This window comes from Astyanax mexicanus, chromosome 15 (genome assembly GCF_023375975.1).
Source record: "Astyanax mexicanus isolate ESR-SI-001 chromosome 15, AstMex3_surface, whole genome shotgun sequence".
NCBI lineage: Eukaryota > Metazoa > Chordata > Actinopteri > Characiformes > Acestrorhamphidae > Astyanax > Astyanax mexicanus.
In genome coordinates this window covers 45,763,389-45,786,682 of record NC_064422.1, presented here as the reverse complement: position 1 = coordinate 45,786,682, position 23,294 = coordinate 45,763,389, and the positions used below count along the sequence as shown (strand labels likewise).

The following is a 23,294-nucleotide window of genomic DNA, read 5'->3' as shown; positions in this document are numbered from 1 at the left end:
TGTCATCATTTTAGTGGGATTTTAGGTTTCATGTCTAAATTGGAGCAGCCTGGTGTTCAATCTTCATTAATTGCACATTGCACCAGTAAGAGCAGAGTGTGAAGGTTCAATTAGCAGGGTAAGAGCACAGTTCTGCTCTAAATATTACAATGCACACTATAACATTATGGGAGACATACCAGAGTTCAAAAGAGGACAAATTGTTGGTGCACGTCTTGCTGGAGCATCTGTGACCAAGACAGCAAGTCTTTGAGATGCATCAAGAGCCACGGTATCCAGGGTAATGTCAGCATACCACCAAGAAGAACCAACCACATCCAACAGGATTAACTGTGGACGCTGTAAGAGGAATCTGTCTGAAAGGGATGTTCGGGTGCTAACCCGGATTGTATCCAATAAAAAAACATAAAACCACGGCTGATCAAATCACGCAGAATTCAATGTGCACCTCAACTCTCCTGTTTCCACCAGAACTGTCCGTCACCACAATCAATTATTGTGCTCTAAAACCAGGTGTTTCAGTTTCATTCTCCAACACCTGTACTTTAGTCCACACTGTGTGTATGTTATGGATATTGCAATTATTGTGACAGGCCTAATGCCTTGTTTTTTAACTTCAGGACACCAAAAAAAGATGATGCTTGCGGTGAAGAAGCTGTGTGACGTCCATAAAGCCCGGAAGAACCTGGCTGAAGGTCAGAGCATCATACAGCACAGAAAAGCTCCTCCCACTCTAGAGCTGGTGGCTATCGAACCACCGGACAGCGCTGATGCCCCATCTTCACCCAAGATGCTCACCTTCCAGGACAGCGAGCTGAGTGCCGAGCTGCAGAGCGCCATGACCCAGAGCGGCATCGCCCAGAGCGGCTACGCCGGGTGCCAGGAGGACCTCGGTGGAGCCGTGATTGGGTCAGTCGTGTCCATCAGCCAGGAAAGCACTCGCTCGTGGGGCTCTGGACGCTCGCAGGAGCGCCCCCTTGCTTCAGTCACCCCGCATAGCCGCTCAGACGAGAACCTGAGCCCAGAGTCCAGCCCTTTTACGGAACGATACGCCATTTCTGAGATTCCGCGTCTACAGCAGCATCATCATCAACTTCAACAATCAAACCCAAATCAACCTCCATCTCCGAGCCCTACGTCAACAACACGAACGCCACCAGTGACGCCAAGCAAGACGTCGCAAATGCGCTTCGTCTACCCTTCCGTCCAATCCAAGCCCAGACCAGGAGTCTCCACAGCTTTGCCGCAACTCATCGTTGTTTCTCATGGTTCGCCAATCCAAAGAGGCTTCAGCTACCTACAACCCCAACCCCAAACCCAGAACCAGACCATGATCCAGACTACAACTGCCAGACCCTTACCAGGGAGTGGAGAACCACTCTACCGCCCCAAGAAGCGAACCCAAAGCTTGTCGCGCTACGCCCTTTCCGATGGCGAAGCTGAAGATGAAGAGTATCCAGCATCGTCAGTCACCAATCTGGCGTCTTACGCCACGCTAACGCGCAAGCCCGGTCGCAGCCTGCCACCTGTCGCCACTGCAATCTCTGCCAATGCTGCCAGCGAACGCCATGTAGGGCGTAGCCATTCTTTCGCCATTCGGGCTAGAAGGAAAGGTCCGCCTCCTCCGCCTCCAAAACGCATGAGCTCCGACCCCAGCTCGGTAAGTAGTAACAGCAGTAGCAGTAGTAGTAGCGGGGTGGATACAGAGAGCGCCGGAAGTGTCCGAAGCATCGCGGCCAGGCTGGAAAGCAGTGGAGGAGGAGGAAGCCCAACCAAAACTGTCCCTACCAGCGCCACCAATGCCTCTACGCCAACCCCAACCAGAGCTATCCGAACCATCAGAAGAAGAACCACCAGTGAGCCCTCCTCTACCGAACCCTTCTCCAGCGATCCCTTCTCCAGCGATCCATCCTTCACCGATCCCGCCGCAGCAACCGAGTTCAACGTTAAATCTGAAAACCACGACCAAACCATAAAAAATCTCCAGCCCAAACCAGACCCTGCAGTTTCCAGACCCCCTCCAGGGACCCGGACTCAAAGCATTCCATTCGCCGAGGAAGGAAAAGTGACCATAAAGCAACGACCAAAAATATCTCCGGCTAAAACCGACGCTGACGTCGCTCCCGAATCCCCGAAGTCCGCCCTGCCGCTCAAATCGGCCCTAGAGCTCCCCGAGTTCAACCTCACCGAGTCGGACACGGTGAAGAGGAGACACAAACCCCGAGAGAAAGATCTGAACACGCCCAGCCCCGGCACACACAGCGCACCGGAACCGGAGAACTTCCTGCCGAGCCTCCAGAACGAGAACAGAGAACCAGCGAAGAACATCCAGAAACCAAACCTCAGCCCCAAACCTGTCTCTCCTCACAAACCCCCCACCCCCTGCAAACCCACCCGCCACTCAGCTGCAGCTTCTTCAGGTAAAGCAGATAAAAATAAATAAACTTACCTGTACCCCTCACCTGCCTCTCTTCTTCAGGGGTTTTACTGAAAAAAATTAGTAAAATATGAGCTAAAACTTCCAGTGTGCGTTTCTGATCAATTAGAGCAAATAAAAGCGAAAAGTTCAAATTACCAAGAGCAAAAACAAACAACCTTTTTTTAAAGAGAATTCCTGGAATTCATTTCCCTGTTTTATTAAATAAAACTGACCAAAAAAAAAAACACTCTAGTTAAAAACACTATAAAAAAAACACAGACCTACCTGCTTAACAAGTATTAAACATCAGCTGAAAGTTTGTTGAAAATTAAAACTTAAAATTAGTGAAGTTTTAAGATGGGTTAGGAGATTTTAATGACATGCTAAATTCATATTTTTATTTTTCTGAATTATAAGTTGTTTAATCTAAAAAAAATCACAAACATTTTATTTGACTTTTTTTGCAGCAGGAAAGTTTCACCATCTTGCAAAACACAGATTTTTACAATTTATCAAAATTTAATTTAATTCAAATATACAAAAATGCAGAATTACTGTACATATTTGTACATTTTTAAGCTCCATATTTGTTCAGGTTTCAGCTTTCAGGTTATTTATTTTGTACAACTGTGTATGTTTGCAGTTTATATGCATGTACTAAATATTTTTCACTTGGCAGTTTTTATATTTTATACAAAATATTTACAAAATAGACAACAGTAGTTGTTTTAGTAGTAATTCTTAAAACTAATAATAAATGTTCCAGTGTTATGTTACCAAGAATTATTGTGATATTATTTTATGAGCTTTTACGTACTTATTTTGAGAATTTGAACAGAATTAGAATGAATTAAGATATTTACAAAAACAAACAAAAAAAAAGTTTCATGGTTGAGGCCCACTCTCTGCAGGTGTAAGCTAAAGCTAAAAGATTGTTGAAAGTTAAAACTTAAAATAAGTGAAGTTTTAAGATGGGTTAGGGAGATTTTCCAGAGAAATAGAAGTGATAAAGAGATTTTAATGACATGCTAAATTCCTGTTTAAGTTTTTTTCCTGAATTATTAGTTATTTAATAATAATAAGTGCTAGAACTCACGTTTCATGATTGAGGCCCACAGTCTGCATGTGTATAATAAATGTGTATAATAATAAATAATAAATGTTATTTATTTATCTGTTTTTCAGCATTAGCAGAAGGATCTCCTGTAAGGTCTGTAAAGAAGAGTCAGAACTCTGCGTTCACTCTCTCGTCTCCGGCCGGAACCGTGGCCGTCTGCTCCCCCATCTTCATCCCCCCGGACCAGAAGAGCAAGGTCCCGTCCCCGGCCGCAGGACAGGTCCCGGACCAGCTGGTCCACAAGCGTCTGGAACAGACCAGCAGCTCTCTGGAGGAAGCTCTGAAAGTCGTGGAGAAGAAGTTAGCTCAGGAGGATCAGACAGACAGGTATCTCTCACAAACACACACACACCAACACACCTTGTGTTCTCAGCTCAATTACTCAGGAATCCCTTCACACATTAACATAATCCATATATGGTTAGAAAGGGCGGAGCTTACTCTTTCTAAAAATAGTGATCACATCCCAGTGCGGTAAAGCTAAATCTACAAGAAACCCATTGAGAAAAAAAAAACCTAAAAAAGTGAAAAATCTCCTTCATCAACCAATATTATTTATCTTTAGTGCTTCAAACATATTTATATGATGTTTCAAACCAAATAATATCAGTAAATAAAGACTCAAAAGTGTGAAACTACCTGCTTTACTCAAACTAAAGCTAGGTATGGTGTGCGCACTACTTATACTTATATAGTTTTTATTTTATAGTAGTTATTTTGCACTAAACTAAATTTTTATTTATTTAGATTTTAAAAAGTTTATATTTTTGTATATATAGTTTTCTTTGTGTTTCCTGATTAAAATACTGAAAGGTATAGGCTGCTCTGAGAGTCTTTAGGTTTTTAGTATCTACATGTATCCTAGAGGTGTGATTATTGATTATCAAGAAAAATAAAATAAATCCCCTGATGCTGTTTCTCCATGTATTTTTAATATAATATTAATAAATCGTGTAATGAACTCAAATAATCAATATTTTTATGCTTTCTTATAACTCATAAACACTCTAGACTAACATTTTTTGAAAATATATCTTAGGTGTGAATATATTTGAAGTCTATACATTCAAAAATAAGTATAATAAATAAAAACAGGTGCTTGGTAAAATCTTGAGTAAAACATGATCAGTTCCAGTAAAATATAACAGTTCTGCTTCCTTTTACATTTTAAATGATGATATTTTTGAGCAGCCGTATGTCTTCTGGAGTAAAAGAGATCAGGGCATGTGTCTGTCTGATATAATTACTGTGTTATAAGACCTGAAAGAGGAACTGAAAACAAAAACGGAGAAAAAACACAACAAAACAGCCTAGAGTTCAAAGGGAAAAACACTTTAATTAAGGGTTTTACATTCCATACATCTAACTATGACCTGTTTTTTTAGAACAAAAATTGAAAATATTTACAGTCACAAACCTACAATAATAATATACTTTAAATCATATATAAACATAAATATATATAACATTCAAACATTAACAATATTACACAACTGGTTAATAAATGTTTCATTTTGTATAAGTGTATAGTTAATTTGCTTTTTAGTCGACTAAATTGACTGTAGTTTTAATCGACTATATTCTTATGACAATTAGTCGACTAAAACTAGACTAAAACTAAAAACAATTCAGATGACTAAATTATGACTAAAACTAAATGCCATTTTCTTCACAAGACTATGACTAAAACTAAATCAAAATACTGTTTGTTAGGGTGTTCCATACCTGGCAAACCAGGGTGTGGAAATATGATTCGAGAATGAGCAGTGGGCGGAGTCAGAGACTTAAAATAAAAGTATTTTATTTATTTTTTTTAGTTAGTGCAGAAAGTATAATACACACTGGTCCATTACATGGCAGCAGCATCTGTTCTGCTATATAGAACAGCCCTGGTGACTTTATATTATATTTAATAAATATTATTGTTAGTCTTTATTTCATTCATAAGAGAAGAGTAATAATAATTAAATGTAATATAATGTCGCTGAGGCTTTATGAGGCTTTATGAGGCTTTATGAGAGCTGGTTATTACAGAGCTGGTTCAGGTGGATGTGTGTGTGGATCAGGGTACAGATGGTTGATATTAAAAGCAGGAATGGTGCATAAATATCGGATCCCTGTGGGAAGAGACAGCTGGTATAATGATGGCGAGCTCTTCCTGCTTTAATACAAACAGCTTTTCTCAATTCGAGCACATGTTCAGATATTCCCTCATTCTTTTTTTATAGTTTTAATTCAGGCTTTACATCGATTGTAGGATTTCATCTTTTGCTAGAGTTGTAGTGTAGTACAATGTAATTCAATACAAATACATTTTTTTATTTATTTGTACAAATAAATAAATAAATAAATAATAAAATTAATATTTTGCATCATTTACATCAATCACACAGATAATAAAATCAATTTTGTTTAATATTATCACAGGTAGATATGAACTGAAAACATTTTTAATTGAAACTGAGTGAAATTAAATATTTGACTAAAAAAAGAAAAACAGAATACACAATACCTTTAAGAACTTTCCACTTTTTTCAATATAATTTGAAAATATTTATTTTAATTTGAAAATAATATTTTATTTTTGAGCTCAGATATTCCCCTTGTTCCTTTGTATAATGCAGGCCTTACACCAATCCTAGGGTTCCTGTGGTGAAATAAAATCATGTTTTTTATAAGTTTGCAGTGTGCTCCCGTGATTTTAATTGTATGATGTAATGTGGTTAGAATAATATTTTTTTTACATTATTTTTTACTTATTTTACTTTGTATAAATAAAATTTTTAAAATTCTGTTTAGCCTAAAAAATATATAGGCTAAATATATTCTTCAATTAAAAAGCAATTACCAAACTATAATTTGAAAAAAATATTTTACTTTTGAGCTCAGCTACTCCCACGTTCCTTTTTATTGTTTTAATGCACTTAAACTTACACTAATCCTAGGGTTCCAGAGTTGGAATAAAATTATAAATTATAAAATTGTATTTTGTAATGGGGTCAGGATGACAATAAATGTTTTTTCACCAAAACCACCAGAGGTCCTATTTAAACCTATAGTTACACACAGAGGTGGGTAGAGTCCAGATCCAGAAAGTAAAAATCCACCATCCAATTGTACTTGGCTGGTGGTGTTTTTCCTCCATAGACTAATTCTAATCATTTGTTTCTTAGCTCTGAATTACTGGGTAAAGTATATAAACACTGATGTGTTATTCGCACAAATAACACAGGAATGAACTGCATGCTGTTCCTAGCGCTGTTAGTTATCTCCTATCTGACGAGACGGCGTCACCGCCCAGCTTCAGCTCTGCTCTGCCTGTGGGCGGTCCTGAGCCGAGGTGGGCGGGGCCATGAATACTATAATTCATGGGTTGATGTAGACACGGTGCTTTTCCTGTTCGACTCGTTTTGTTTCTGAATATTTTCTTTTTTACTAGATACTGCAGACAATGAGGAAGAGGTTAAAGAAGAGTTTTTTTTAATGTGCAGCATCATGAACACCTCCCGCTGTATTTTATTTTCCACCTTGTTGATATAGACTGTATTTTCTAAGCAAGTCTGATAGCAGTGACCTCGTTAACGTCCTTCTCTCTCTTGTCGCAGTGGCGTTTACACGGTGAAGTCTGCAGGAAACATCCTGGATGACATCGGGAACATGTTTGATGATCTCGCCGACCAGCTGGACGCCATGTTGGACTGACCCCATTCTGCCACCGTCTGCCGGCCGGGTCTCGTGGTCTATTTGGGGTATTTCGAGGTGCTCTGCTGGAGAATAAACCTCCCCAGCCTGGTGAATCTGCTGAACACTGTGAGATTCACTCTTTTTTATTGCTTCTCTGATGGCTTTAGTTCCAGATGGGCACTAAATCACAGAATTCAGGGAGGCGTGCGGCGCCGGACTCCAGCCTCTGGCCCGCGGACTCTGTAAGAACCCGAGGGCTCGCGCCGCGGCTCAGACCGGCGCTGGAGAAGCGGTGCGGCGAGACGTGAGCCTCCCAACAGGCCTGAGCTTATCTTCTCAGCTGGTTCTTCAGCAGGGCAGAGAGTGTGCCCTTTCTGCTGCTGCCGCTACTTTATAGCACTTACTTTTTGAAGCTACCGTGTCTGAGCTCTTTGAGGAGACACACTTTCATTTCCTGTCGATCTCAGACCCCATCGTGCCCCTCTAGGCATGAGAGAAAGTGGAGAAAAACATAAAAAATATCAAAAATATCAGAAATATCAAATATATGACCTCTTCTACATCCAGCAGATACAGAACGCCTGATTTTCTCTATTGATTTTAGTGATAACGTCTGTAGATGTGCTGACTGGGAGGCTCATGCATGCTAAAAGCACACAGGTGAAGGTGAAGGTAGAAAGGTAAAGGTAGAAAAGTCACTGATGCATGCATGCATATATGCCATGCATACACTACCGGTCCAAAGTTTTACTTTTCTTAAAATTTAATCTCTTCAGGTTTAGTCAGTAATCGGAAATGGTTGAAAATCCACTTTTAGTAAACTTCCAGGAAGCATTAAAGAAAACAAATAAAACAAAAACTAAAAAAAATAGTAATTTTAGTATTGCAATAAAAAAAGAGAAAAATATTAGTATGTTGTAAAAGTAGGAATTTTAGCAACAGTTTATAGCTCTTAAGTAGCATCGGAAATAAACTGATCTTTTGGAAATAGATTCAAATAATGCACTTTCATCATAATAATAACTAGAAAAAGACCCAGAAACACAGAGAACTCTGTTAAAACTATAGAAACTAAAAGTAGAAGTTCTTTCTTTCTTTAGGGAAATTACAGATACAGAAGGGAGAGAGCGGTGAGTACTGTTTCTACACCTTCACCTGCTACAGGAAGACGTCTGGCTGACCCACATGGAAACAGCAGCTTTAACCTTTAGCTCAGATTAACATGATTAAGAACTGAGTCTAAGGGTGCTTTTTTACACCAGCACTGTTTGGTTTGGTTAAAACGGACTGGATTAGTTTCTCAGGGTGTTCTGGGTAATTTTCTCTTTTATGTTTTTTTTATGGTCCTCTGAGAAAATTACAGGCTGAATTATCTACTGTTTTTCTAATTTTAGTCCCGTCCGGACGCACATCTCTGAGTTTCGTCTCCTCGCCTTTAATAAAATAGATATTTGTCCACTGCCGCGCACCGTAATTACACTTTGGGCACGCCACAGTTTCCATGGAGATCCACATTAAAAAAACACAACAGCGAGTGGAAATGGAGGAGCTACTGAACGTCATGAAAAACTAAAAACTCACTGGTCCTCCTGTTTTTTTAATTGCAGTCCGGATGCAGGAGTTTTATCACTAAAGAGTAGAAGTGTGAAATATTTTATATACAGACGTCCCCCTGGGAAAATAAATCCCGTCCGGATAGAGCTTAAATGTGGTTCGATTGTCTCAGTTTGGTCCCAAATGAACTCTGGAGCTCTAATTCTCTTGTGGTGAGAACGTGATCTGGTCTCGATCCAACCCACACATAAAATATACTACTTTAAATTAAGCTAAACTGCTGATATGATGCAGTTTAATCTGATATATTAGATAACATATTATGCTAATTAACACAGTTACAAACAAAACGTTGTCTTTGCTGCTGCTCCATGCTGTTTACACACTAAAAGCACAGTCTGTGCAGCATTCACTGCTCACAGCCGCATGACTCTATGTTTACTACGCGTTCATGTGTGCTGCACATCCCATTAAAAACAATGTAGATATATTCGCTGGAACACAGAATCTTCTCACTATGTTTACTTTCTTACTCCCGCGCCAGACAGCTCTGACCAATCAGAAGAGACAATGTGCTCACGTGGTTTATTGGTGCGCATTTTGGTGCGTTTAGGTTTATACCTGTGTGAAAACAAACCAAACAGAGGGAGAAGCGTTTACAAACTCCAAATAAACAAAGTCATCAACTGATCCGGATCATAGAAATACAGCCATACAGCACTGCAGCTACTGGACTAATAAACAACAGTTCAATAGGGGTGTTCTAAAACTTTTGACCGGTAGTGTACATATAAGCAATATGATTTTAAAAGCACACAAACTCTGTGGACCAAGTCTGTCAGACACTGATTTTGCAAGATTCTGACCCAGTTTTAGGGTCCACTGTTTGCACAAGTAGATAAATATATTGAATTAAATGTTCTTAAAGGGGAATTTCACTGATTTTTCTACATTTCTTCTACGTGAATGTAGGGTTAGGGAGTTTAGAGCACCAATGATCTTAATAAAATGTCAAATATAAATATCTGACACTATGTATTAATGATGTATTGCAAACAATACATGCTACTAATCTAGATATACCAAAAATCTCTTAAAAAGTCTGAATGTAAGTAATACTGTATACAGAAAGCAGCTCAGAACTAACAAGAAATATAAAAGTAATATAGAGTCTATATATATATGTATATATATATATATATATATATATATTCCAAAGTAAGTATCTCCATTCATTACTCCGTAGGTAGATTAGTATAGATACCAGGATTTAATAAAATACTTCTGTGAAAGAGTAAAAGTACTGGTATTAAAACTACTTTTAAAGTATAAAAGTAAAAGTAATGTAAGGGTAAAAAACAAAGCCATTAAAAAGAAAAGTTTAGGCCACGCCCACAGAGTCTTATAGTGCACTACCCCCCCTCCTCCCCAAAACACTTTTAACCAAAAGCCATAATGACTATAATGTTAAAATGTTAAAATGTTAATGTTGATAGATCACAGTTTAAACCAATAGGGAGTGGGAATGGTTTATGGTTATACTTCTCTACATCCAACCAGAATCAAATTCTCTCTATCTGGATGGAGAGATTTATGAGAAAGAAAGTTATTGATCATCTATCAGTCTCAAAAAGGATATAAAGTCATTTCTAAATTTTTAGGACTCCAGTGAACCACAGTGAGAGCTATTATTCACTAATGGCAAAAACAGTGGTGGAACAGTGGTGAACCTTCCCAGGAGTGGCCGGCCGACCAAAACAATTACCCTAAGAGGGCAGTGACAACTCATCCAAGAGGTCACAAAAGATTTATCTGGATGAGGGTTTTATTAAACGATGAGAAGCCTGAATGAAAACCAGCTGAAATGAAACAGGAGTAACGAGTCTGTTAAGTATGTCTACTTAAGTAAAGGAAAGTATTTGTACTTCATTACTTCACACCTCTGATATATATACACAGCTCTGGGAATAATGAAGAGATCACTTCAGTTTCTGAATCAGTTTCTCTGATTTTGCTATTTATAGGTTTATGTTTGAGTAAAATGAACATTGTTGTTTTATTCTATAAACTACAGACAACATTTCTCCCAAATTCCAAATAAAAATATTCTCATTTAGAGCATTTATTTACAGAAAATAAGAAATGACTGAAATAACAAAAAAGATACAGAACTTTCAGACCTCAAATAATGCAAAGAAAAAAACAAGTTCATATTCATAAAGTTTTAAGAGATCAGAAATAATCAATATTTGGTGGAATATCCCTGGTGGTTTTTAATCACAGTTTTTTTCATGCATCTTGGCATCATGTTCTCCTCCACCAGTCTTACACACTGCTTTTGGATAACTTTATGCTGCTTTACTCCTGGTGTAAAAAATCAAGCAGTTCAGTTTGGTGGTTTGATGGTTTGTGATCATCCATCTTCCTCTTGATTATATTCCAGAGGTTTTTAATTTGGTAAAATCAAAGAAACTCATCATTTTTAAGTTCTCTCTTATTTTTTCCAGAGCTGTATATATTGATTTCCACATTAGAATTACTGTAAAATACCATATACTTTAATTATTTAGACAATGGTGGAATTCTCCTTTAAGAACAATCAGGTTATTACAACATAAAGCACATTATTATAGTCTGAAATTAAAAAAGCAAAAGTTCTATAGTTTTCCAGTTTTAGAGTCATTAAAGTTATAATAGAGTTAATAAAGAAGATAATAGTTTTATAGTAAAGAATATAAAGGAAAGTGTTGATTGCATGAATTTTACTGTATTACTGTAGAGTTTGCATCCTCAGTTTGTAATGTCAGTAAATTATAGCATTATCTTCATTTTAAATTTATACAATTGATAAAACAAACTATTTTTTACCAGATTTATCCAAAAGGAATTAATGTTGAATTTTAAACAAATAAATACAACTAAAAATAAATATGGATTAAAAAGAAAATCCATATCCAGGTAATCCTGATGCGGGTGATCAGAATGTTAAATATTACTGTTAAAAGTGGATATTTCAATATTTAAAAATAATTCTATACATATATTTTTTGAGTTTTATTTGGCTTGGCTGTTTTGCACTTTCTATGTAGTGTATGCACTAAACTTTATGTAGTCTGTTTTTTATTTACGATTATTGTCCTGTTATTATTGACCTGCATGTACAGATTATATTTCCAAAAATGTTGTTTTTTTTTCTTTGTTTTTACAAAAAGTTAGATTTTTTTTATTATTTAGACTTAGTCGTCATTTCAATAGGAATAAAAAGTGCATGATTGTTATTTTGTATAAAGTATATCAATATATCATCCAATTACTATAGATTTTTTTACTACAAAAAATAGAAAATTACGATATTTCTATTTTTAATTTTAAAACTTTAGTAAAAACCAGCTGGTGTTTTTATTACAGCGAGTTCAGTACTATGCTGCAATTTTACGCTGTAAATGTTTCTGAGAGAATATAGTGATTAATACATCATTACTGTTACAGGTAGGTTATTTTTATTATTTAAAAAAGCATCTTTAATACCGTTTAATGATATTAATAATGTCTGTTTTCTGTTTTTCTGTAATGACATTTTCTTTTATCTTTTTCATCTTTAATGTATATTTAAAATTGGCTACTGTCCTTTTTTCCTAGAATGCAAAATAACCTATAAAAAGTTTTAAAATGAAAAAAAAATCATGTTTTGTGTTTTTTTTTGTGGCATCTTAAATTTTGTTTCTGTAAAAAATCTGTTTAATGTATTTTTTTATTTTATTTGCAGCTTCAACTCTTAATGGACAATCTAATTTCTAGTAAATTCTCAGTTAAAAATGACAAAAAAAAAGGCTTTTTTTAAAACATCTTAAACATGGTTTTAAAAAATATAAACAATAAAGGAAGTGTTTTATATGTGTTCTATATTCTTATTTTTTCATTTTTAGAAGAAATGTTAATAGATAAACTCTTAGTTATATACTGTATTATATTCAAAATGAGCTACTGAAGAATTGCAAGAATAATAAAAAAAAAAACAGTTTTAAAGATGTTTAAACATACCTAAAACTGTTAAATTCATTAACCCCCAGGTTCATTATTCAGTTATTAAAACTTATGCATAAACTATTGTAAACTATTGTATTTGGTATCTGTTTAGCTGGTTTAGCATAGTGTATACTGTGGAGTCCCACATGGCTCTGTTGTAGGTCCTATGACATTTATAGTAAATATAGTAACAATTTAAGGAAGAGATCTAAAGGCGAGTCAGTGTGTCTTTGCTATCGTAAGGACGGGAAAAGTACACCTTGCACTGCTCAAAACGCAAATCAAAAGGCAAGTTCCAATACTCTTAATTAATCATGGGCGTGTTTAATTTGTGCGTAATGTGAAATAATAAACCAATCAGAGTGTCTCTTGCTCATCATTCTCTTTAAGAGTAGATCAGGTGAGCTCTGTATTTGGTGGATTGCTATTGTAACGGTGCAGCTACCTGGACGTGTTCAACAAACTCTTCTCAGCAGAGGAAACTGAGCTGCTGGTTGACGCTGTGAAGGAGCTCCAGCAGCTCATTTACGGGAACAGCAATGTTATTTTATTTACTATTCTGTTTATTGTTGATGTAAAAGTTGGGTTTGTGCTGCTGTGTGTTCATGTGTGTGTAATAAGTGGGGGTGTACGCTCGGCTCGGCGCAGCGCCTGTGTTACCGAGATAGCGATGAACGTCTGACTGTTGGCGTCTGTCTAGGTTGTATTCAGTCAGTGGAGCTCCTGTGTTTTCTGTTACCAAGATAAACAAGCAAAACTCCAGAAATGTACCTGAACACACCTCATTTCCAGAACACCACGCCCATCAGTGTAGATATATTCAGAAGATCTGCTGCTGTTTAAACCAGGCAGGAGGAAGATAGAGTGAAAATAGACTGTTGGTGGGGTGTAAGATGGCGATGAGCATCACGACACACCATGTGCAGAGAGTGTATGATAGAGCTTAAAATGTTTATAATAATAATAATAATAATGATCATAATAATAAAAAAGCTGTTTTTTTTTCTGTTCTGTAATACATTTTTTATTTGCAGATGTAAACTTGGATAATGGACAACCTCTCAGTTACATATATAATGTACATTTTTTTAAATGCTCTACAGTGCTAATGGTCTTCCAGTACCTTATTTCAGTCGAATCTTCTATAAAAAGTCTTAAAAATTACATGAAAAATGATTTTTTATGAAAACTGACTCAAGAAAACAGAGAAAACATACAGTCCGCAATCAGATTGGAACTGGAAAAGCTGGTAGAGATGGAGAGAAAAGATCTAAATCCAGGTGTCGTGACACTTGCTGTAGTTACAGAGCTCCTCGGGGGTGAACCACAGGCTGATCTCAGTGCTGGCGCTGTCTAAAGAGTCGCTGCCGTGGATGATGTTCCTGAAAAAGAAAGAAAAGAGAGAGAGAGAGAGAGAGAGAGAGAGAGAGTGAATAACAGAGGTGTCGCATCATGTCATTACTGATTACCGGGATTATGAGAGAAAGAACGGAGAAGGTTGAGACTTTCTGTTTTCACATCTCTGCAGAAAGATTATCTTTCCTCTCAGTGAAAAGCTGCCGTGCGTTTTATAACTTTCAGAACTTTCAAACTCTTACTAATCTGTAGGAAAGTCGTAAATTGTTCTGCACCATGCAGCTTGATTTGAGGCTGTGTCAATGTATTGTCTTCACTATCGTAACGACGGGAAAAGTACATCTTGTGCGTCTCAAAATGCAACACAAAAAGCATTTACTAATTCTCTTAATTAATCATGGGTGTGTTTATTGCATTTTAAAATTACACCATTAAATATTGCAAGTTTTATACTGTTGTAATATGTAAACCAAAGCAAATATAACCAATTTGAACCAATTAAACCAGAGGAACTTACCGAACCAACAGAACCAAGATTAAACCACTTGAACCAAAAGAACCACAACAGAATCAATAGAACCAAGATAAACCAACAGAACCAAGATAACAAAATTGAACCAATTAAATCAGAGGAACCAACTGAACCAATAGAAACAAGATTAAACCAACAGAACCAAGATAAACCAACAGAACCAAAAGAACCAATAGAACCAAGATAAACCAACTGAACCAAAAGAACCAATAGAACCAAGATAAACCAACTGAACCAATAGAACCAAGATTAAACCAACAGAACCAAGATAAACCGAACCAAGATAAACCAACAGAACCAAAAGAACCAATAGAACCAAGATAAACCAACTGAACCAAAAGAACCAATAGAACCAAGATAAACCAACAGAACCAAAAGAACCAATAGAACCAAGATAAACCAACTGAACCAAAAGAACCAATAGAACCAAGATAAACCAACAGAACCAGGATAACAAAATTGAACCAATTAAATCAGAGGAACCAACTGAACCAATAGAACCAAGATAAACCATTTAACCTAATATATGGTATGATCATAAACCTAAATTATAATAAAAGCATTAAAAACATGTAAAAAAAAAAATATTATACAAACACAAATACATGTGTTATTTAACGCTTTAAAAAGAAGTACTATTTTTTCAGTTCTGTGAAAATGGTAAACCCCACAACCCCCCCTCAGTGCTGTATTATCACATATGTATTATTCATAGATTAATAGAAACATTGGGAAACAGTGAAGTTAATACATCAACAGATTAAGTTCAGAACTGAATCTTACCTGCCAACCTGGATGCAGTAATCTCCTCGAATAGTTCCAGGTTTAGAATCAGCAGGGTTAGTCTCTCCGAGCATCACACGGCCTGTTTTTATCACATTACACCCCTCCCACACCTGACAGGGCAGAAGAAACATATGGAAAAACTTATAGCGTTAAAAATACAAATTAAAACAAAGTGTTATTTGGAAAAGTTTGGAAAAAAATGGTAAAAAAAAATGCACACAATGGCATAGTAACCTTAAAAACGTAATCTGATTTCTGATTACTCCTTTAAAAAATTTAAAATTTAAACTCACTCCCTTAACATTAAATTGTTAACATTAAATAACTTTAAAATGACAACCAGTTTTACCAAAACTCACTTTATTGGAAGCTTAGCAGTACCTGATGGGACTTGCCCTGTAATGCCCGAATCAGATCACACAAATTTAGCCCAATTTTGATTCGATATTGTCCGCAGTGACAGTAATTTGATGTGAACGATGCCAGGCGACCCTCCGACGAAAAGAAACCAGCGTGTTATATATTTTTTGTATTTTATCCCCTAGTTTGACATGCTCTGCCACATGCTCCCTGGCACTGACCATCTTTAAAATCATTGACTTTATTAAACCCCAGGTTCATTATTCAGTTATTAATTTAAATGCATAAACTATTGTAAACAATTGTATTTGGTATCTGTTTAGCTGGTTTAGCATACTGTATACTGTGGAGTCCCACATGGCTCTATTGTAGGTCCTATGAAATTTATAGTAAATATAGTAACAATTTAAGTAAGAGATCTAAAGGCGAATTGTAAAACGTGCACCATGCAGCTTGATTTAGGGCGCGTCAGTCAGTGTGTCTTCGCTATCCTAACGACGGGAAAAGTACACCTTGCGCAGCTCGAAACGCAAAGAAAAACTCATGTACTCATTCTCTTAATTAATCATAGGTGTGGTTAATTTGTAATTTGACGTGAACGACGCCGTGCGACCCGCTGACATGTTATATATATCTTTATGTATTTTATCACCTAGTTTGACATGCTGCGTGATGTGCTTCCTGACACTGACCAATAACCATGATTGTCAGATTCTTTGCTCCTTCTCCACGGTTACCAGCAAACTCGCGCAAGGATTTGGATCATAACTGGAATATCGAATATAATAATAATAATATTAATAATAATAAAGTTTGATTGTTTAATAATAACTATTACGCAGCTGCTGATGGTGGAGTGTGTGTATGTGTGTGTGTGTGTTTTACAGACAGGAAGTCAGTTTAAATAGATTAATTATCTCACCATGGCAACAACAGGGCCAGAGGACATATAACTGACGAGGCCGGGGAAGAATGGCCTGTCCTTCAGATCACTGTAGTGCTGCTTCAGAAGATCCTCACTGGCCTAAAACACACACACACACACACACACACACACACACAGAACATTACTGCATATTATAAATAAAGCCCCCAATTTCTATTGCTCACATTAAAGCAACAAGTCGAGGATTTGGAGCCCCCTCTGGTGAGAATGTGCAATTGCACAGAACATGTGAAAGAGTAATTGTAATTACTTTAATGGGAATAAAATGAAAGATTAATTCTAAACTCATCCAAACTATGAAGAAAAACATATGGAATTATATGGTAAAGAATAAAGCTCTATCGGGACAGGATTATTTTCTCAGGGGGTTCTGGGTAATTTTATCTTATGTTTTTTTTTATCCTCTGTGATTTTATTCTCGTCCAGAACGATCATGTAGGTGTTTTTCTCAGACGTCCTCTGAGTAAATTACAGGCTGAATTATCTACTGTTTTTCTCTGAACTACGTGCTCCTCCGGTAATTTTAGTCCCGTCCGGACGCACATCTCTGAGTTTCGTCTCCTCGCCTTTAATAAAATAGATATTTGTCCACTGCAGCGCACCGTAATTACACTCTGGGCGTGCCACGGTTTCCACAGAGATCCACGTAAAAAAACAACCACAACAGAGAGTAGAAATGGAGGAGCTACTGAACACCCTTTGTGTGGTCATGTGACCGAGAAAAAAGCCTAAGAACTCACTGGTCCTCCTGTTTTTTTCAGTAGGAGTCCGAACGCAGGAGTTTTATCACTAAAGAGTAGAAGTGTGAAATATTTTTATATTCACAGACGCCCCCCTAAAAAATAATCCCGTTAGGGCTTTAAATTACATTTCTGAATGCTTAATTTAATTCAATTACAATAAATACACGGGTCTATATCAATATAATGTGTCTTAAATTTCATATTCATTATATTTTAATGAGGAATTACTCTGAATAAATACATTACAAACAGAAAGGTTTTATACTTTTGTACATTTTATACATTTTTCATTGATTAGTTTAAGTTTTAAGACAAATAAACTTTGATCATCTTTGGATAACTCCACCCATTCAACATAATCAGTGACATCACCTTCACACGTTTTTTTTTTTTTTAAAAGGACTGAAAACACTTACTGCTGCATGCTAATATATTAACAAATTCTCACATCTCTCAGTTTCGTCTCCTCACCTTTAGTAAAATAGATATCCACGTTAAACAAAGCACAACAGCGAATGGAAATGGAGGAGCTACTGAACGCTGTGATGATGTCATGTGACAAAAAACTAAAAACTCACTGATCCTCCTGTTTTTTTAATTGCAGTCCGGATGCAGGAGTTTTATCACTAAAGAGTAGAAGTGTGAATTATTTTATATACAGATGTCCCCCTGAGAAAATAATCCCGTCCGGATAGGCATTATGTTTTATATTTACTTTAATCAAAGTAGATTTTGGCTGGATTTTCTCAGTCAGTTTTATGAGGTAGAGTCTCCTGGAATTCAGGCTTTCAGTTAACAGCTGTGCTGAACTCATCAAGAGTTAATTACTTGAATTTCTTGTCTCTTAATGTAAAGTTTGAGAGCATCAGTTAAAGTAAAGTAGTGAAGAGGTAGAGTTACAGGTATACAGTGAATAGTGAATATTTGAGTAATGTTCGAATCCAGATTATGAGAAGAAACAACTACTCAACTAAATACATAAAATAAATATTTTAAGAAAAAATGAAGATCAGTCAATCTGAAAAAAAGAATTTCAAGAACTGTGCAGTCACCGCAAAAACCATCAAAAACATTAAAATGGTGAAACTGGCACTCATCAGGACCTCCTCAGGGAAGGGAAAAAAAAACAACAGCTGCAACTTAAAGGGACAGTTTTCCAGATTTTTTCAGATTTTATTGGGGTTTTATGTGCAGTCAACCTAATAAAAATACTAATTTCAACTTCAATATATAGATTATAGATTATATATAGATTATTTACATTTTACATGCTACACTTTACAGGTTTAGTACTAAATAATGTGTTTAACTCTGCAGGTAAATTAGGAGTTACAGGAAAAGAGGGATCAAGCCTCGGCAGCAGTCACCTTAAGGAACGCCACGACTAAAAATAGGCTTTAGAATTAAACTCATATACTGAAGAAGGTCAAACTGTCCTTATTTGCACTTTTAGACTTTTTGCACAATGCATATGAGACACATGCACATGCATTGTTTAATGCATATATGCAAACGAACAATAAGCAGAAAATAATGCAATAGATCTCTGTTTAATCCAAGTATCAATCAATTAATCAATCAGTCAACCTTTATTTAAACTGGGAGTGCATTGAGGGTGGCCTTCATTTACGATATAGCCGAGCTTCATACATAGGGACGGGATTGTCAAACAAACAATATAAATAAATAAAAAGACCCAGCATATATAAGATATTTAAAAATAAGATTAAAAAAACAGAATTTATAAGAATTATACAATCATAAGTAAGAAAATCAAATGTAACCAAAATTATAAGAATGCAACTACAGATTAATAAATAAAACTAAAATAATTTAAAAAGTGGAAATAAGTGGAATAAGAAGGTTTCAGGACATGTTTTAGGCTAAAAACCCACAAAACATGAAAAAGCAACATATAAACCAAGTCTAAACTAACAAAGCAGTAAATAAAGTGAAATGATCATTAATTTAACTCACAAGCAGTATCTTCAGGCCCACCAGCTTAAATCCTTTCAGTTCAAATCGTTTAATGATTTCTCCGATAAGTCCTCTCTGAACTCCATCCGGTTTGATGGCGATGAAGGTGCGCTCCTGGTTGCCGGCCATTGGACTGAAACACAGTCAGGTCAGACTTTTTATTTAAACTATCAATTACTAAAATTGAAATTCACCAAAAAGCCGCCATAATTGAGGAACATCTTCTAGACGTCCAGCATAACTTTAAAAAACTGATCAGCAGAACATTTGAAGGAAAGTTTGAAAGTAAGGGGTGTTAATATGAAACTTAAAAGCTGATAGAAGGATTTGAATCTACATTTTGTTTAATTTATGTAAATTTAAAGACTTAAGTTTGATCAACTTGAAATGTTTAATGGCATAATTCAAAAATCTGAATATATTTAATATCATTCTCTTGCAAAAGATACAATTTAAGATTTATAAATATCAGATACATGTCCATTTTCTTAAATTTAAATCATATATACCAGATGTTTCTTCTTTGGCCTATATTCATATTTGAGTTTTGAATATTTTTTTTACCTTTTACATTTAAATTTCTTTTAAATTACACCATTAAATATTGCAAGTTATATACATATATAGAAAATTATAGAAAAGCTTTATATGTAAAAACCAAAGCAAAGCTGTCCAGGTGCTAGACCAACAGAACCAAAAGAACCAAAATGAACCATTTAAGCCAATTGAACCAAAATAACCAAGATGAACCAATAGAACCAACAGAATCAAAAGAACCAAAATCAGCCAATTAAAATAGAGTAACCAAAATAACCAAGATTAAACCAATTGAACCAACCAAACCAAGATTAAACCAATTGAACCAACCAAACCGAGATTAAACCAATTGAACCAACGGAACCAAGATTAAACCAATTGAACCAACAGAACCAAGGCAAACCAATTGAATCCAGAAAAAACAGTTGAACCAAAAGAACCAATTGAACCAACAGATCCAATAGAACTAAGATAAACCAATTGAACCAACATAACCAATAGAACCCAGGCAAAACAATTGAACCAAAACAACCAAAATAAACCAATTGAACCAACAGAACAAAGATTAAACCAATTGAACCAACAGAACCAAGATTAAACCAATTGAACCAAAATAACCAAGATTAAACCAGTTGAACCAAAATAACCAGGTTTAAACCAATTGAACCAACCGAACAAAGATTAAACCAATTGAACCAACCAAACCAAGATTAAACCAATTGAACCAACCAAACCAAGATTAAACCAATTGAACCAACAGAACCAAGATTAAACCAATTGAACCAACAGAACCAAGGCAAACCAATTGAATCCAGAAAAAACAGTTGAACCAAAAGAACCAATTGAACCAACAGATCCAATAGAACTAAGATAAACCAATTGAACCAACATAACCAATAGAACCCAGGCAAAACAATTGAACCAAAACAACCAAAATAAACCAATTGAAGCAACAGAACCAAGATTAAACCAATTGAACCAAAATAACCAAGATTAAACCAGTTGAACCAAAATAACCAAGTTTAAACCAATTAAACCAACCGAACCAAGATTAAACCAATTGAACCAACCAAACCACGATTAAACCAATTGAACTAACGGAACCAAGATTCTGCGGAGCTGCACATGGTGCAGGACGGAGGACTTACAGACTGGCAGCAGCGGGACATTGGGCTGCAGGTTGTCTGGGTGCAGGGGAGCCTGAGCCCATTTCCCATTAGCCCTCATGCGGCAGGACCTGCAGACGCCGGCTCATCCCCACCTGTCACTGCTGCCTTTTCCCACCTGTATTCTGACAAGCTCCTCCCACCCACATGGTGCTCTAGGATTGGCTAAAAGAGCCTGCAGAGTCCAGGGCTGTGTGGTGATAACCGCTTCCATATACACTGAATTATAACTTACATTAGTCCAATTATAAAACACTATTAACTATTAATATATATAGACTCTGTTTATTAAACATCTGCTCTCTTGGTTCAGCATCTGCTCCCACCATTATATATACTTATACTACCTGCACCATGTTTTAGTGTTTAGTGTTAAAGTAATGATGATTGCTGAGACAGTACGATGCAGTACATTTTGTAGTTTAGATTAAAATGAAGCCAAAAAAGCTAAGATTGATGTTATTGAAGTTATTGGAGTAAAATATCAGTATTGTATTGTAATATGATGTATTTATTTTATTGTATGCTGGAAAAAGACCAAGCGATGCTGATGCATGTGTTAAAAGTGCAATAACACTTTAATTACTCTAGTTAACATTGTGAATATCCTCGTTGTATCTTCATTTTTGCTGTCCCTTACACTGTGCAAAAAAATGTGGATGAAAAGACCAATAGAAATACTTCAAAACGACCTGAAATTAACTCTTTATACATTGATTTCCATTGGAATTTTTTTCAAAAAGATGCTGTTTTGGAAATGCATGTTTTTTTTTTTAGACAGCAGTGATATACAGCTCTAGAAAAAAATGACAGCACTTAAAATGATGAGTTTCTTTGATTTTACCAAATTAAAAACCTCTGGAATATAATCAAGAGGAAGATGGATGATCACAAGCCAACCAACCAGCATCAAACTGAACTGCTTGAATTTTTGCACCAGGAGTAAAGCAGCATAAAGTTATCCAAAAGCAGTGTGTAAGACTGGTGGAGGAGAACATGATGCCAAGATGCATGAAGAAACTACTTCATGAATATGAACTTTTATAGTTTTATATTTCTTTGCTTTATTATTTGAGGTCTGAAAGCTCTTCATCTTTTTTTGTTATTTCAGTCATTTCTCATTTTCTGTAAATAAATGCTCTAAATAAAAATATATGTTTTTTTGGAATTTGGGAGAAATGTTGTCTGTAGTTTATAGAATAAAACAACAATGTTCATTTTACTTGTTTTTTCCAGTATCTGCAGGGTTTACCTGAATACAGGTGGGGATTAAACTGAGCCAGTGTCCTAAAAGCTTGATCTGGAGCTGCTCTTGGCACAAATCTTAAATCCTGAGTGAGCTTTTGGCTGCTGATGGGTTTAATCGCCGTTACCAGAGAATCCTATTGTACCGTGTCCTCATCTGATCACCCTCACGCTCTTCCTCTCCTCTTCTATTTATATCAGTCCTCCGGAGCCGGACTCTTCCTCACGTTTTTTTAGGTTAGAAGAGCTTCAGTCACAAACACACTTCTGTAATCACTCCACACACACACACACTGGAAGCTCCGCAGGACGAGGTGCGGGAAAAGGTGTGGTTTTCTAGTTTCTAGTTTTTCTAATTCAAATACAGTGACAGAAATCCAAGAGACTACAATAAAAAACACTTAAAACTCAAATAAAACTAAAGAAAGTCTAGTTCTCACGTACTAAAACTGATTCTACATGTTTAAAACAGACAGATGGTGTATAAAACACAGTAAAGTCATTTAAAGGACATCAGATTCTTACCTTAAACGACGAGGCGAGTTGACCAGAATCAAGTGGACGGTTAAATCCCAGAGCAGCTACAGGATTAGAGTGGGCGGGACCAGCAGCAATCAAATCATTATACTGTCCTGTCTGACTTTCTGCTTTTAGGATCAATTGTCAATTACAGTATTGTTTTACAGTATTGTGGAAAAAAATATATAAAAAATTGGCATGTTCATTATGATTCTTCTGATTATTATAATACATATTATTGTTACTGTTACTTTGTAAACACATACATTCAATAAAATCCATACAACCCAACAAAAAGCAATGTTTATTATTTTCTTTTCTTTAACT

General features: G+C 36.1%; 2 protein-coding genes across 4 annotated transcripts in view; one reads left to right on the top strand and one right to left on the bottom strand.

Moving 5' to 3' along the window:
* caskin2 (CASK interacting protein 2) overlaps positions 1 to 8,375 on the top strand; it is a 109,855-nt gene extending 101,480 nt beyond the window's left edge. For both annotated transcript variants that reach the window (XM_049464642.1, XM_049464641.1), the window contains 3 exons: positions 621 to 2,420; positions 3,605 to 3,863; positions 7,142 to 8,375. In XM_049464642.1, coding sequence (XP_049320599.1) covers positions 621 to 2,420; positions 3,605 to 3,863; positions 7,142 to 7,238 — 2,156 coding nt within the window. In that variant the 3' untranslated portion in view covers positions 7,239 to 8,375. The remainder of the gene's footprint in view (positions 1 to 620; positions 2,421 to 3,604; positions 3,864 to 7,141) is intronic.
* Positions 8,376 to 13,763: 5,388 nt separating this feature from the next.
* On the bottom strand, positions 13,764 to 23,069 carry nme2a (NME/NM23 nucleoside diphosphate kinase 2a). 2 transcript variants are annotated; one of them, XM_015603181.3, is made up of 5 exons: positions 21,186 to 21,301; positions 19,501 to 19,633; positions 16,757 to 16,858; positions 15,472 to 15,584; positions 13,764 to 14,182 (listed from the first exon to the last, which is right to left on the bottom strand). In XM_015603181.3, the coding sequence occupies exons 1-5, from the start codon at positions 21,245 to 21,247 to the stop codon at positions 14,071 to 14,073; spliced, it is 522 nt and encodes a 173-aa protein (XP_015458667.3). In that variant the 5' UTR covers positions 21,248 to 21,301; the 3' UTR covers positions 13,764 to 14,070. The 2 variants fall into 2 exon arrangements, with proteins under 2 accessions (XP_015458667.3, XP_049320611.1); XM_049464654.1 differs by lacking the exon at positions 21,186 to 21,301 and adding an exon at positions 22,974 to 23,069 and having other exon boundaries at positions 13,765 to 14,182.
* Between the last annotated feature and the right edge of the window lie 225 nt (positions 23,070 to 23,294).

What these genes read in the sequence shown, in the direction of transcription:
- nme2a (XM_015603181.3), bottom strand. Translation starts at nt 21,247, where the DNA reads ATGGGCTCAGGCTCCCCTGCACCCAGACAACCTGCAGCCCAATGTCCC. An exon ending in TGTCCCGCTGCTGCCAGTCT is followed by an intron (nt 19,634 to 21,185) that starts GTAAGTCCTCCG and finishes ACTGTGTTTCAG; the next exon opens with TCCAATGGCCGGCAACCAGG. An exon ending in TGGGCCTGAAGATACTGCTT is followed by an intron (nt 16,859 to 19,500) that starts GTGAGTTAAATT and finishes TGTGTGTTTTAG; the next exon opens with GCCAGTGAGGATCTTCTGAA.